The 14,690-nt window shown below is 33.7% G+C and overlaps 1 protein-coding gene across 2 annotated transcripts; it reads left to right on the top strand.

Moving 5' to 3' along the window:
• The first annotated feature begins 366 nt into the window (after positions 1 to 366).
• LOC146136190 (cleavage and polyadenylation specificity factor subunit 6-like) lies at positions 367 to 11,873 on the top strand. 2 transcript variants are annotated; one of them, XM_083395006.1, is made up of 11 exons: positions 367 to 432; positions 2,339 to 2,396; positions 4,724 to 4,801; positions 7,391 to 7,501; positions 7,884 to 7,987; positions 8,521 to 8,666; positions 8,911 to 9,132; positions 9,459 to 9,601; positions 10,078 to 10,435; positions 10,781 to 10,943; positions 11,238 to 11,873. In XM_083395006.1, the coding sequence occupies exons 2-11, from the start codon at positions 2,340 to 2,342 to the stop codon at positions 11,440 to 11,442; spliced, it is 1,587 nt and encodes a 528-aa protein (XP_083251132.1). In that variant the 5' UTR covers positions 367 to 432; position 2,339; the 3' UTR covers positions 11,443 to 11,873. The 2 variants fall into 2 exon arrangements, with proteins under 2 accessions (XP_083251132.1, XP_083251131.1); XM_083395005.1 differs by having other exon boundaries at positions 11,235 to 11,873.
• The last annotated feature ends 2,817 nt before the right edge of the window (positions 11,874 to 14,690 follow it).

Raw genomic sequence — 14,690 nt, 5'->3', positions numbered from 1 at the left:
ACCTTAATTTCGTTGAAATCTCTAAACTTGAAAAGTCCAACTATATAAGAATAATAAACAAACAAGCCTTATGTACAAACTATTGAGCAAAAAAGTACCTTGACTTGAACTTTAGTGGTCAACACATAATTCTGCTGTACTATCCTTATATCACCTTTCCAAAACACATTTCTCCCCTCCCTGGTTTGTGCAAAATGGAATCTGTGTGATTTCGGCCACAAATGTTTTTTCAACTTTTTTGCAAAACCTAGGCATTGTTTTAGTGTAATCTAGGATTTTCTATATCTATATATGTCAGTTTAATTGTACGAAAAGTTGATAATTTAACTTCATATTAAACCTAATCTTTCTTCTGTACTTTGTACCAGGTTAGGCATAGGACTAAATCTGTCTTGTTAACAAATTAAAGGCTGCATAAAGCAAAGGAAAAAAGTATGTTTCTGTTGTAGTGTTGTAACTGCTTTTAGAATAGAATGAGGCTATTTGCCTGGCTCGTCTGTTTACCAAACTTTGAAATTCCCAACACTGCAAACAGATCTGCAAAATTACAATATGATTTATTGCCAAAGTCATTTACATTAATGCGAATTTAAGTTCGATAAACAGGTGGGAAGACCACAAACATTATTTCGGTTAGGGTGCCGGTTAGCGTTTGGGTAGGTTAAGCAATATTATTAAATAATAAATATATCAATACCTGACCCACTCTCACCCAAACACTAACCATCACCCTAACTCAAATAATGTGCAGAAAAATTTGCAAACTAATTAACCATTTACCGAACTTTAAATTATGGACTTTGTGACCGGCCCATTCTTCCTTAAAAATTACAGGATGTATTTTTAAGCCAGTGCAAAAATGCCTATTAATTATTTAAATCATGTGACAGCTTTGGTGCTGTTGCACATTTTTACTAAATCAAAGCATTTTGCCTTTCATAACTTTTTAAGCCTTTGGTTGAAAATAAACCTGTCAAATGGGCAAAACCGAACAAGTTAATAGCGCAGAATTTTTGCATGTAGTAAGTTAAGGTTAGCAAAAAATATAGTGTCACGGGTGCCATTACCTTGTGGCCAATCGGTAATTAAGGAAAGTTGCACACTTTAACATTTGTCGTTGGCTTTACCTTTAAAACAGTGCATTCTTGACTCAGATATAATCTCATATCATATTACTAAGTTGCGAACTAATTCCTAAGCAAGCCCAGTATTAAATTGTCTACCTATATAATCTTACGCTAAACCTCCAGGATAGATTAAATGATTTCAGAGTACACATTAAAAATACTACTAACATATAGATTAGAACAGGGTTTTTTAAACTGGGGTCCACGGACCCCTTGGTGGTCCGTGAACTAGTTTTAGGGGGTCCATCAAAGCCTAATTGAAATATTAGTGTATATTTTAGAACTAAATCAATTTAATTAAAAATGGAACGGTTTTACACTGACCGAAATCAGTAGATTTAAGTCTATTTGTATTGTGAGGTAAATTTATGACGTCATTTTTAAATTTTTTTGGCCTAGCGTGGTCTGCGCGAGCTCCAAACAAATTTTAGGGGCCTGTGGTAAAAAAAGTTTAAGAACCCCTGGATTAGAAACTCCGCTTAAAAAAACAGAAATTAAATTGAAGATACAGCCTGAAACCCATAGACACTGACTGTTTTTTAGGGGTGCTAATTTATGTAGTATGTTTTTAGTTAGCAAAACTGCTTAAAAGTTTCCTAATTTGTCGTTTAGGTAAGAAACTGTATTTTTAAGTTTTGCATAAATGCATTTTTTTTCAACTTAATGGTTTGTTTTTAGCCTAAAGTCGCTTTAAGAAAGTTTCAAAAGGTAAAATGGTTAGTTTCAGTGTTTTCTAAGCGTTCACCTTTTTTATGTAATTAATGAAGTATTTTGTACTGGTTACAAAAACACGCCCTGGAATTGTTTAATTTTGCGCCTATGGTATGGGTTACTTATTTTTAGTTTTTTTTACCCCGTACCAAATTTATAAAACCTGTACTATACTGTACTGTAAAGTATTTTTTGTTGAATTGTTTAAAAATGGGCTTGGTAGGTACCATAATGTAATGTGAAAGGTACCATGGTGTAATATTATTGTGTAATGTTTAATATTAAGTTGCGCCATAATTTTACTATAGCCATTACCTAGTATATATGTGAAAATTATCACATGAATGGTGCATAGTTGAAATGCTATTGATTTATGAACTCCTGCTAACTGTTCCCATCGCTGTACATGGTAAATTTATCGTTTAACTATAAGCTGAAAGCCTTTTACCTTGAAGTAAAATGTTGATGACTTGTATACTACTTTATTTTACTTTTGTTAGGATGGCTGATGGAGTGGACATCGACTTGTATGCAGATGTTGATCATGAATTTGTACAGGTTGATTTTTTTTCTTATGTAACACTTACTTTTTGTTATCTTGCACCCTATCACTTGAACTCAGGGGTGAGAAACTTGTTGTGGCAGAGTGGGTCAATTATAGGATTTCAAATACAGGCAATATGACATGATTACTCCAACGCTTCAAAACAACGAGCTAACGAACGTTATTACTTTAGGAGTTGTGTACAAATGTGCAATTTAAGTAGAGTTTAAAATAAAGAAAAAAATGCATATAAGTCGTGCACAGGATAAGAATGCTTATTGGTCATATTGTGTTGCCCAGGTCTGCTCTAACTGATATATTTTCAAAAATGGTAGCATGAAAAGCAACCAATTATTTGAATTACTATAAATGTTCACCATACTTTGTCACATATTAGATTATTTGGGATGATTTTACTTAAAGCAGTTTACACTTAAACAATGTTTTTTTCTGAATTATTTTTTTACAATCTTTTGGTGAAAAAAATAACAATGACAATTTACTAGCCCCGGTCTGTCTGTTTTCCACTTTTCTAAAACTCATTGTGCTCTTTTTTCGTATTCTTATTTTTTTGTGCTTAAGGTCGTGTCACAGCAGGTTGCTCCGCGCCACAAACGCCTAACACTATAGTTACTGATTGAACAGCAAATAATGACAAAATAATTGTAAATCGAACTAAACCATTCATTTGCGCCATTGTTTTGAATCATATCTAAACATAATTGCGATATAAAATATTTACAGACAGTTATATTTTAAGCTTTGGCTGGGTTGACCCATATGAACTTCAAGGGATCGCCACAACATACTTACATAGACTAATTGCTAATTTTCAGCTCTAAACAAGTTGGTAATATTTTAAAATATCGAAGTGTTCAGTGGGCCGTTTCGCTCCCTCGAGACATCTTAAAAGCACTGCTTACAAATATTATTATAAGACATTTGCATTCAAACTTATTGTTACCGAAAACTGCAGCAATTGCTTATAATTTTCTTATACAAACAATTCAATAAATACAGAAAAGTAGAATTCTTATCGCTGGGTACATCGCAAGTCTAATAAACTTTTTTAAAGGCGTCAACGACCGAGTAAAACATTTAAAAATCAACAACATTACTACTGCAACAATGACATCTTTGATTGTTTGCCAGTAAACGATTTTTTAAAACGGTTTAAAGAGTTTTTATTATGAGCTTCGAACGTGACTTCAATTAACCTTATTATTTGTGTAGTGTTGAATGTATTTGCGCCTTACTGTTTAATTAAATAACTGGCGCCAAGTTATATTTCACTTGGTAGTGGTACTTAACACAAGTTGTCCTACACCAAATTAAATTTCTCGCCAAAGCCACTTGCCAGTCGGGCGAGTGAGTTTTAATCAGCACTCGCCTGGAGCGATTTGCACTCGCATTTGGCGATGCATAATCCCAACCCCGGTACCCCATTTTTCACTTTAATTAAGTTTTAAAAATGTTTCCAAATATATTTTCGCAAGCTATGTGAAACAGAAAATTAAATCAATTAATTTATTTGAGCTTTGTAAAAAAGTGGTAAAATTAGTTTATTCATGCTATGTGAAAATTAAAAGTGCCCAAATTAGTTTTATTTGAGTATCTGTGTAGCTTTGTACGACTGAAAAGTTTATCTTTTGCTATGTGCTTTCCATGTTTGTGATTTATATGTGGGGTTATGTAAAGTGGAAATATCGAAAATAAGCAATTTTTTTTGTCAGGTAACTTTTAGAGAATTTGCAAGTTACTTGAATTCCCATGACTAGGGCGAATATTTTTTGACCAAAAAAATAGGAAATTTTGACCTGAAAATAATTTATTTTGACAAAATTTTGACCTGTTAGAATTGATTTAAATAACCTAGGCGTCGTTAATCACGCGTTTTTTATGCTGTATATTGCTCTAATAAAGATATAATACGGTTAAAATGACTTTGAACTTATATCAAAACTAATTTTTTTGATAAAATGAAAGATAAATTTCAAAATAACCGAACGACCAATTTGGCTGACTTTTTTTTTTTAATTTTGGAAGCGATTTATGTGCAATTTTATTCGATTTCGACTTAAAAAATTATGACCTAACGTGTAAATTTTGGCAAAATTTTGACTTTTTTTGACAAGTCAAAAAATATTCGCCCTACCCATGACAACAAAGAAATGACATCATGATTTAATGTAAAATGATGGCTAGAAATCAGTGCATACCGAGCAGGGTTTGGGAACCACAGTCCCTTATTATTACGTCACTTTGCGCTGAGTGTGTTTTCGGACAACATATTTTTGCCCTGTTTATAACCAACCTTTTTACAATTCACACTCACTTTTAGGAAGATAACAACTACAACAGTGTGGATTTGTATGATGATATGCTGCAACCCACAGGAAGAACAACGAGCGCTGTTCGTGTGAGTTAAACGTCACAACTTGATCACCCTATTATTTTGTTATGTTATTTCAATAGTATCTTACTTGTTGTTTTGTAGTTGCGAAATGCGATGTAAATATGTTTTTACTATTGTCCTTAGTTAGGATTGGAAATAACAGTAATAAATAGTAATACCCAATTTATTCCATGTTTTCTTTTTAAATTGTTCAGTTGAATCTGTGTAATTGTCCTCTCATAACTAGATTAAACAAACCTATCCCTAGTTAGCAGTTCTAACTATATATTCACATTTTGTATTCTTTGTAGCGATAATATAATTTACAAAATAAAGCACTGTTACTTTATGTAGTGTCAAGTCCAAAAATTTAATATGCAAAATTATTTATTGTTTTCTGTATCTTATTTACTCAGTTTGGAACAATTGTGGAATAAGAATTGTAAAAGTTAAAGAGAATCGATAAAACTAGCTTTCTGTGTGTCTCTGGATAAGCGGCCATATGGACTATCTGCTTCCAACATTTCTTTGTTAATATTAGTTAATGCGTTTGAAATGGTTATTGTACCTCCGTGTTTTCTTCCATACATGGTGAACTTTTATTTACTTAACCCCACTGTATGCACAGAAGCCTAGTTGTGGTATCAGAGAGTAAAAACTTATATGTATGCTGCATTAAAATCAGACTTTATAGCTCCCAAGTTAGGTGAATAAGTTATTGTTTGATTATAATCACATACAAATCATTTTAACCTTGATGAAATATATACAGATATTATTACCAGTTTATTTGAGAATATTAAAATGTGACAAACCTATATACTTTTACTTTGTAAATAAAGTAGGATATTAGTTTGAGTCACAAAAGAGATTTATTATGTTTTGTTACTATAAGATATAATACAAATTGCAAAACATCCCTTAGTTTTGTTAATAAAGATTGTTCACTATTATGCTATAAAGATTGTTGAAAAGTATGTGTAAACTGATGAAACAAATTATAAGTGGTATATATATATATACATATTTCATTTTCTATAAAATATATTTGAAATTAAATTATCGAAAACAATTTAATTTTATGAATTTATAAAACACTTTAAAATAACATTAATATGGCAATTTAATAGATTGTTAAATTTAATGTTCAACAAATTTGCAAATTAACAAAACTTTAAGACAATGGTCATGAGAGATGTCCAATAATAATAGATTGAAGCCGATTTCTGATGTCAAGGGGTGACATCGGACTTGGCCCTGTAACATACCAATCCCTTACCACATTATTTTTTTCAAACATTGTTTGTGACCAACATGAGAGATTTGTGAAACAAAACTAAACTTCTAAATAAAACAAATTTGCCTTATTGCCTGAAAAACAATAAATTTAAAAACTTTATTTTTAGCTATTTCACTTTTGTAACAGTAGTAATTACATGATTTGGTTTGGAATCAGAACAGTGTAGTTTATCCCAAAATATCAGTATCGGAAATAAAATGTACTGGACATCTCTAATTGGTCTCTTATATGTTAGGCCTTTAAGTTTTGTTATTCTTGTAAACCTGTGTTTAAATGTCCCAAATTGCTTCTTTATTATTTTCTTCAAAAGAAAAAACATAGTTAAGTTTGTTATTAGTACTGAAATGTTTCTTGAAATTGGTATCATGTGTGTTTTAACTGTTGTATGAGAAAGGTCTATCAATTTGCAAAAAAATCTCCATGTAATTATTAAGATATTCAGCCAATCATATTTTGTATTTGTGTAAAACATGAAGTGATTAGAAATATTCTTTCAGTTTAGTATAAATCTCACCATAACTTTGTGTGGAAAATGCATTGGTATGTAAATTGACTAGCTGTTAACTTCTATGCAATATTTATTGTTTTATGTACTGTTTCGCTTTTTCTGACCTAAAAAAACTTGTTCAACTCGTCTAAAATGCATGCCAGTGTACTGCTTATAATTTTAGTAATTGTTCAAAAGGTTATCCCTAATGTTAAATTTATATTTATTAGTAATATATTTTGTTGAAAACTATTTTATTATTTGTCTATAAGAAAAATGTTATGAATACTTTAAAAATCGTTTTAATGTATGCTCTGGTAAAAATAAAAAATATAGTCTAAATTTACAGTAATAAGTTGCTTATTCACATATTTTTTTATATTAATGATCTATTGGGCTAATCATGTATCCACTTACATATGTTTGTATTAGAATGGTCATTATTAATATAAAAAATCTTCACCTATCGGTGTGCCCAAACTATCAACCCTGCTTTCTTCCATTCTTGCTTTTTTGAATTTTATTTTTCTTTTGCTTTTTTGGTATACAAACCAATGTACATTATTGCACAAAAGGTAGACAAACTAGATTCTTAAAATGTATTTATTATTCTGCAACTGGGCTATTCAATCTTCAAAGATGAACATTGAAATGGGTAACTGTCTAACTAAGAAGTCAATATTTGTATTATTTTTGCCTAAAATGACAGTGTAATAAACACCTTTAAGTGGTAGTCAGTTATCATTGTATTTTATCTGAAAACTACCTTGAATGAAAATTTTCTTGTATTTACCTATTTTATTTTTTTTTGCACTTAAATATTTAGGTTGGCACAAATGGTGTGAATACTGCAGGGCAGACTTTATCCCGTTCAAATTCACTTCAGTATAATTATCATGGAAAAAAGGTGTCAATATATGTTGGTAATCTTACTTGGGTAAGTTTTATTCTTAGGTTATAACTGTATGCATGAATGTTTCTTTCTAACATGAAATTTTATCTCCATTTAACCAACCAGAGTTCTTAGCAAAATGCTTTAAACACTTATTACTGTTAGAAGGCAATAAAGTTCAATCTTATAAAGTGACATGTTATAAATTCACTAAGTTAAGGTGAAGTATACTGCAAGAGTTTTGCTGACAGATTTTGATATCTAACGAGCTAACCCGGTCTGCTGATGATATAGAGGTGTTATGTTAGCCATTCTGACTGAATAAATATGTTTGTTAGTTTCAAGTATTTTAAATTCGAACAGTATATATTCATTACTAATATTGCTTACAAAAGCCAGATGTTTTCAGATGTAGTGTTTTTTGTAGTGGACAACCGACAAGGACTTACAAAATGCTATTGTAGCACTTGGTGTTAATGACTTGGTAGAAATAAAGTTTTATGAGAACAGAGCAAATGGACAATCAAAAGGGTGAGTATATTTTATACAAGACAAAATACACTATGTTGAGAATATTTGCCATTTTAATACTATGTTGCCTTAAACTTTTTTTGATAAAATTATTGCTTTGTACAACTAGTATTGTCCCAGGAATGTAAAGTAATTACAACTGCAATAAGCGCAATGAGTTGTGAAATCTACCTGATTTTTGTGTGGTTAAACAAAATATAACAATCGATTGAGCTTTGGCCCTCGTATTATATTGTAACATGTCTGTGGAAGTTAGCTGAATCCGCATGTTATAGCCGCTGATTTAGAAAAATGATTGTGGCTTTTACTAAACAACTAACATTTATTTAAAAATTTAATTTAATTTTTTTTTTAAATTTAACTTTCTGGGATACAATTGTTAATTATTGAACATAACGGGGCGCTTGCTTTCACCAACAAGATGCCTGTTTCCTCCTTCAGTTAAGTCTCTTGTAGCACAAACATCATTGGAAAACAAAACTCTACAAATAGTATAAAAATATCCATCAAATTTTTTTTGTTTTTCTTCCTAGATTTGCTTTGGTGCACTTGGCTTCGGAAACTTCCTCAAGAATTGTTATGGAAAAGTTGCCTCACAAAGATTTGCATGGCCAAAGTCCAGTTGTAACCCCCTGTAACAGGCAGAGCTTAAATCAGTTTGAACAACAGTCAAAAGCACGTAAGATATAAAACTAAATATAATCCTCATCCATGAAAAATTGCACTTGTTAACTCTGAAAGACAGCTTAATATAAATGTTGAGTACACATTCAGTGTTTGATTTAATCGGAATACTTATCTTGTAAAAACATAACCACCATAGGCTTATAAGCATTAACCATCCTTACAATCATCATGCGGCGGCCATCAACTATCATGCTTTGCAGGACGGTTGTTAAAGTGTTAAGTTTTTAATTAATTAGAGTCTGGTGGTGCTGCCTCTCAAGCCAAACCTCCAACCCCAGTCCCCCCTACCCCGGCACCTATACAACCAAACTTCACCCAGCCTCCACCAACACTTCCACCACCAGCAATTAGTTCGTCTCCGGTTGCATGGCAACCTCCTGTGGCACCTGTCACGACACAAACGTCAATTTTGGGACAGCCACCTCCACTTGCAGGACTTCCTAGAATGATGCCTCCTGGTAAAGAAGTTATTTTTCAAATGTTTCAATGATTATGGTTTAATATAATCTATAAATTCTCTATCCATCTATGTGTAGTTCAATAAGCTGTTTAACATTTCAGTTAGTCCTATCAATTAAGTTTTATGCCTAAAATTTTAACTTGAACTATACTTTATATGCAATGTGAAACCTTTTTCTACACATAAAACACTACTTAAATTGATTGATTTTACTTAATGGTATGGGTGTGAAATTTTCCCTGCAGAGTTAAGATATTATTACAGAAAATTCTGATGATAATATTTTGTGCCTTATTTTATGTTAACCATTTTTTTTAAATGCAGGAGCAAAAGATTTAAACCAAGCCGCAATCGCTGCCATGCTAAGGGGTCTTCCACCACCAGTAAGACTTCCACCTCCGCGACCTGGTATATCACTACCGGGACTACCTACTGGGATGCCACCTCCCAAACTTCAGCAATCTTTGGTAAGCAGTTAAATGGCCAGATTTAGGTGTTTTTGAAAAGGACAAACACACATGAAACAATAAACTCGAAAATATAATACTGCATCAATAACCCTGCAATAAACACTGTTATATTTTTTTACATGAAATCGTAGACAATTAAAACGTAGTATGTCGGGAATTTAATAGCACAGGGAAAACATTCAGCCATAAAACCGCAACTCACTTACTGATAGGTAATCAAGTTCTGTTAAGATTTAATTTTCAAAAATTAAATAAATGTGTACCTGTTACGGGATTAACATTCTAAAAAAGTAGGAAAAATAGGTAAATGACTTGCTACTGCATATAGGGTTTCATCAAGGCTGCAAATTGAAATTGGCTTTATTCCAATGGGATGTGCTTACAGATGCATCTATATAAATACGACATTTTTCATGTCCAAACCTAATTACCAGTAAAACATAGATTTAACGAACTATTTTATATTAATTCAGGTTCCACCACCTCGACTTCCACCTCCGCATCTTTTTTCTGTCCCACCAAGAGGCCCACCCCCCAATTTTCCAATGCCACCCCATCTTATGGTCCCACCGCCAGGAATGAACACAAGAGTTCCTCCTCCTATCAATCTTCCACCTCCACCAATTCTGCCTCAAGTCCAACAACCTGGTTTCTCTGCTTCAGGCTCCCCCATGCTGCCACCCAGTGGGGAACAAAAGTCTGAACAGTACCGACCTGACCGCCACTCCCAGTCACCTCCTATATCAGAAGCGGAAATTGAAGAGATAATGATTCGTAATCGGGCGGTTTCAAGCAGTGCAATATCAAGGGCTGTTGCAGATGCAAGTTCAGGTGACACATCTTTTTTATACAAAATACACATCAAGTTTAATTATATCATTTTAAATCAGAAAAGATGCCTAAAGCCTATTTTATCACAAATAGATCAAAATAATAGGTGATTTTCTGAATTGCTACACACTTATTTTTAAAAGTACAATTAAACTTTGATGAGTAATAAGATTAAGCTGTGTACCTTTGAATTTCTAAAGAATTCCTGTCAGTGTTTGTAACAAATTACAACTGATGATTTAACATCATATTTATATGCTTAAAAATATTCTCTTATGTTCTCTATCTAAATATTACTGTACACCAGTTTAAGATACTTTATGCTTTCCTCTACTTTTCTTTCAGGTGAATATGGCAGCGCAATTGAAACTCTTGTCACCGCCATATCGCTCATAAAACAGTCAAAGGTTGCGACTGATGAAAGGGCTAAAGTTCTCATTGGCTCTCTACAGGATTGTTTGCACGGAATTGAGGAAAAGTCTTTCGGCTCTGGATCAGGAGGCTCCAGGTTTGTTTCACCCTTGTCTTTCTTTCTTATAATATTGTTTTCCCAGAAAAAAACGGGTTTTCGCATTGTGTCAAAAATGTGATTCTTAGTTGGGCTGGATGATAAACATTCTTTTCCAGAAACCTTGTAACAATGGAAATATTTCTAATTTCTTACTTTTTTGTGTTGTTTCTCGAAAGCCAAAAACCTTGTAGCAACTGTATTGTGTGTTATTTTTAGCTTCAAATTAAATTATTTTTAATTTTCAATTTTTTTTATGTTTTTTTCCTAAAAAAAAAATTAATTCTTTAGCAGCAACCGAAAGCGTGACAGATCACGTGATCGCGATGAAAGGCCTTCACGCCATCGTGAGTCGAAGTCGAGACGCCGTGACCGTGACCGGGACAGATCACGCAGCCGTGACCGATATGAGGATCGAGAATATCGTGACCGAAGTCGTGATCGTGATACTAGCAGCAGCTACTCGCGTCACTCAGACCGTGAAAGACGCCATCGATGAAATAATTCTCCAGTCAACGTTGACTTTGCTTAATATTTTTTGCCAAGTGGCACGCACTGTAAAGTTCAGTGCTCGAAGACACGATGTAAATTAAAATCGATCATATCAGTTTACAAAACTGTGTTTTATCGCTTTTGTTTAGAAATGATTTGAGTAAATTCGCTTGTAAGTTGATTTTACCGTTGACAAATGTGTACAGCTGTGCAACGAAAATTTAAATAAATTTTCAACTTACGGTTTTATTTTTTTCTTTCTAAAAAATTCCAGCGGGGAATACAGTGAACTCTGTTTTACCACTAACAAAGAGCAAAAATATCTATCGTATAATCGTAATTTTTCAAGTAGGCCAATAATTCGACTCCTTTTTAAGTTGGCATCCCCATTTTTCGTTTTTGTTTCTATTCGCCGCATTAAAGCAATCGGCCTGCCTACCTTCCTCGTCTCGAGTCTTTAAATCTGTAACCCGTCGCAGTCGCAAGTATAACGTAAAAGAGAGTCCAGTAAGATGTGTTAGATGCTTCATATTGTAACTCTTAAACCAGTGGTTTCCAAACCCAAGGGTTCAGTGCAAAGGCCCAGGGGGTCCGCGAGTGCACTGAAAACTGACCAAACTTTTTAATTGTTTAGCAATACTTGTTGGGCACTAAAATAAAATAGTCGCCAAATGTATTAACTATTTGGATACATACTGTGAATTTATTTATTTTTTTGCTGATTGCCACGTTTACCATACCAAAACTTAGATTATTATTACTTATTGAACCGTACAGCCTTTATTATGATGCCACAATGTATCCTATTTTAATGCGACGCTGTAGCAACAGATCAGACTTTTACCTTTAGCAAATACTAATTGTTATGGAGAGTAAAATACGACACTTATTATTGAAGAATGCGCATTTAGCGAATTTACTGTTTCATCGGGTCGCGAAAGGATTACACGATTATTATCAACAATATTCAATTGTAACGGCGTTTATCTTCCACTTGCTGAAAAAATTTCCCCAAAACGCTACTGACCAAATGCATAAATAAAATTCGCGGGCTAATAAAAAAATACCAAAATCCAGTTTCAAAAATCCGAGGCTAAAATCCAGTTTAATCGCGCGTAACGCGAAACAAATTGGGTTTATTTGTTTAAATTGGTAAATGATACGTTACGCATATGGATTCGAAATCGTTTACCTTCTTACACATAGACCCCAATATACTTAATGCATAAAAGATGAACACTAAATCATCTCCACAGCTGAATCGTGACACTCGCAATCACGTAAAAGGTTCGCACGAAACCCCAAAACGCATACATTACAATAAACAGGGACGCCGGAGCGAAAAGGGGGGCGACTTTTTTGGTAAGGGCAACATATAGACCGCAGGCGAGCGTATTGAGCCGAAATATTGGGGGGTCCGGGGGTACTCCCCCGGAATTTTTTTTGCGGCCACGCCCTCTAGATTGGCTTAACACTTGGCTGCACGCATTTTTTTTTTATAAGAAACTGAGTACTCGGATTTCTCGAAAAGAACAATAGATTATTTTGTTCTATTGTTCTCTTAAACAATAGAAAACAGTAGAAAATTTAAGAAACTTTTAGTACTCGACTTGAGCCAAGTTTCTTATACAAAAATTGCGTGTACAACACTGCTTTATGATTTCCGTCGCATAATATTTAACGTTGTGAAAGCAAAATATCATTTTTCATGAAAAGGGCACTTTACCAGACCCATGGCCCCTGATCGTCCCATACCCTCTCCCTACAGTTTTGGGCGTTATTTTGGCCTTTTGGACCTTATTCCGACAGATTTATGTCTTATTCAGACGATTAAGTTCTTGCGCTGTAGAGAATATTACGGCGTATTTAGCCTTATACTTGCGATAAATAGCTCAATTTTAGAATAAAATGCTAAATGAAAACACTTAATTTCAATCCGAGTCATTTGACTCAATGACTTAAGTCCAAGTCATTTGTTTAAAAGACTCGAGTCAAGTCAAGTCATTTTATCAAAACGACTTAAGTCAGGTCAAGTCACTTGAAAACAGTGACGTAAGTCATTACAACATAGGCTATAATTGCTTTTTGTGTAAAGTGACTCTGTCTGGAGTTCAATACTTAAGGACAGGTATTTTAGGGGTCAGTTGTAAGTTGGTAACAACATGTAAGAGATTTGGCAGCCGTCGGAACCTTTCAACACATCTTCTATTTGCTAAAATGAAATGTCATAATTATGTACATTATGTAATTCTACTATTTAGGTAAATATAGTTGACATAAAGATATTCGTGAAAAAATACAAAATTTAGAAAAGTATTGGTACCGGTAGCCTACACAGTTCAACCAACGACATAGAAACGATATCTTTATATGTCGTTGGTTCAACCAGTGATAATATAGAATTATGGTGAAACTATATATTATATAGTATGCAGTATATAACCTAAAATACCATTCCCAGTCTGGCGCTCGTGGAGTGCGGAGCGAAAAATGATAAGCAGAGCAAGTTACGCTCAGGCAGTGAATAAAAATTGCGACCAGCTTTAAGAGGCCGAATGGCCTTAGTATGAAGACAGTTAATCAATTAAAAAGAGACGAAATTCTGAATCTTATAAAAAGTATGGATTATCCGCTGAAGAAATTGGTTGGGATAGCAGAAATGCGAGGCCAAAACGTCAACATAACTTGCACCAATAGACAAAATGTCTTGGAACTTTACACGAAGCTCTGTACAGCAGAATCAGTGAAATTTGTTAAACTATACGAAAATGACAAGATTAACATTGCAGTTGGCTGGGTGCCAATTCCTTTCCCCAGTGAATAGCAGAGGAAATATCGGCAAAATATGGAAAAATTGAAACGGTGACACACAGGAAGGACAGGGTTGGGTTACTAACCGGAATGAGAATCTTGACAATGAATTCAACGGACGTCGAAGAAAACCCTTTACCAAGTTATATTAGGATGGCGGACTGTGAATTTTACGTGATATATCATGGGCAAGTGTTTACTTGCAGATATTATGACGAGAAAGGTCACAAACAAGCAAACTGTCCCAAACGTCAAAAAGATTTTCCTCGACTAGTGAAAAGACAAGAAGAGCCCAAGCAAGACAAGACAAACGATAAGGCAGTTGCACCCCAATCTAGCGCTGGCGCTAACAGCGCTGATAACGATCCACACTCTACAACAGCCGTAAGCAGCATTCTAAACGATGCTGATAAGAACTCGCCGGACTTCAACTCTGAATCCAAC

This window comes from Ascidiella aspersa, chromosome 8 (genome assembly GCF_963924565.1).
Source record: "Ascidiella aspersa chromosome 8, kaAscAspe10.2, whole genome shotgun sequence".
Taxonomy (NCBI): domain Eukaryota; kingdom Metazoa; phylum Chordata; class Ascidiacea; order Phlebobranchia; family Ascidiidae; genus Ascidiella; species Ascidiella aspersa.
The sequence above is the reverse complement of the archived record's forward strand: the minus strand, read 5'-3'. Positions and strand labels throughout refer to the sequence as shown.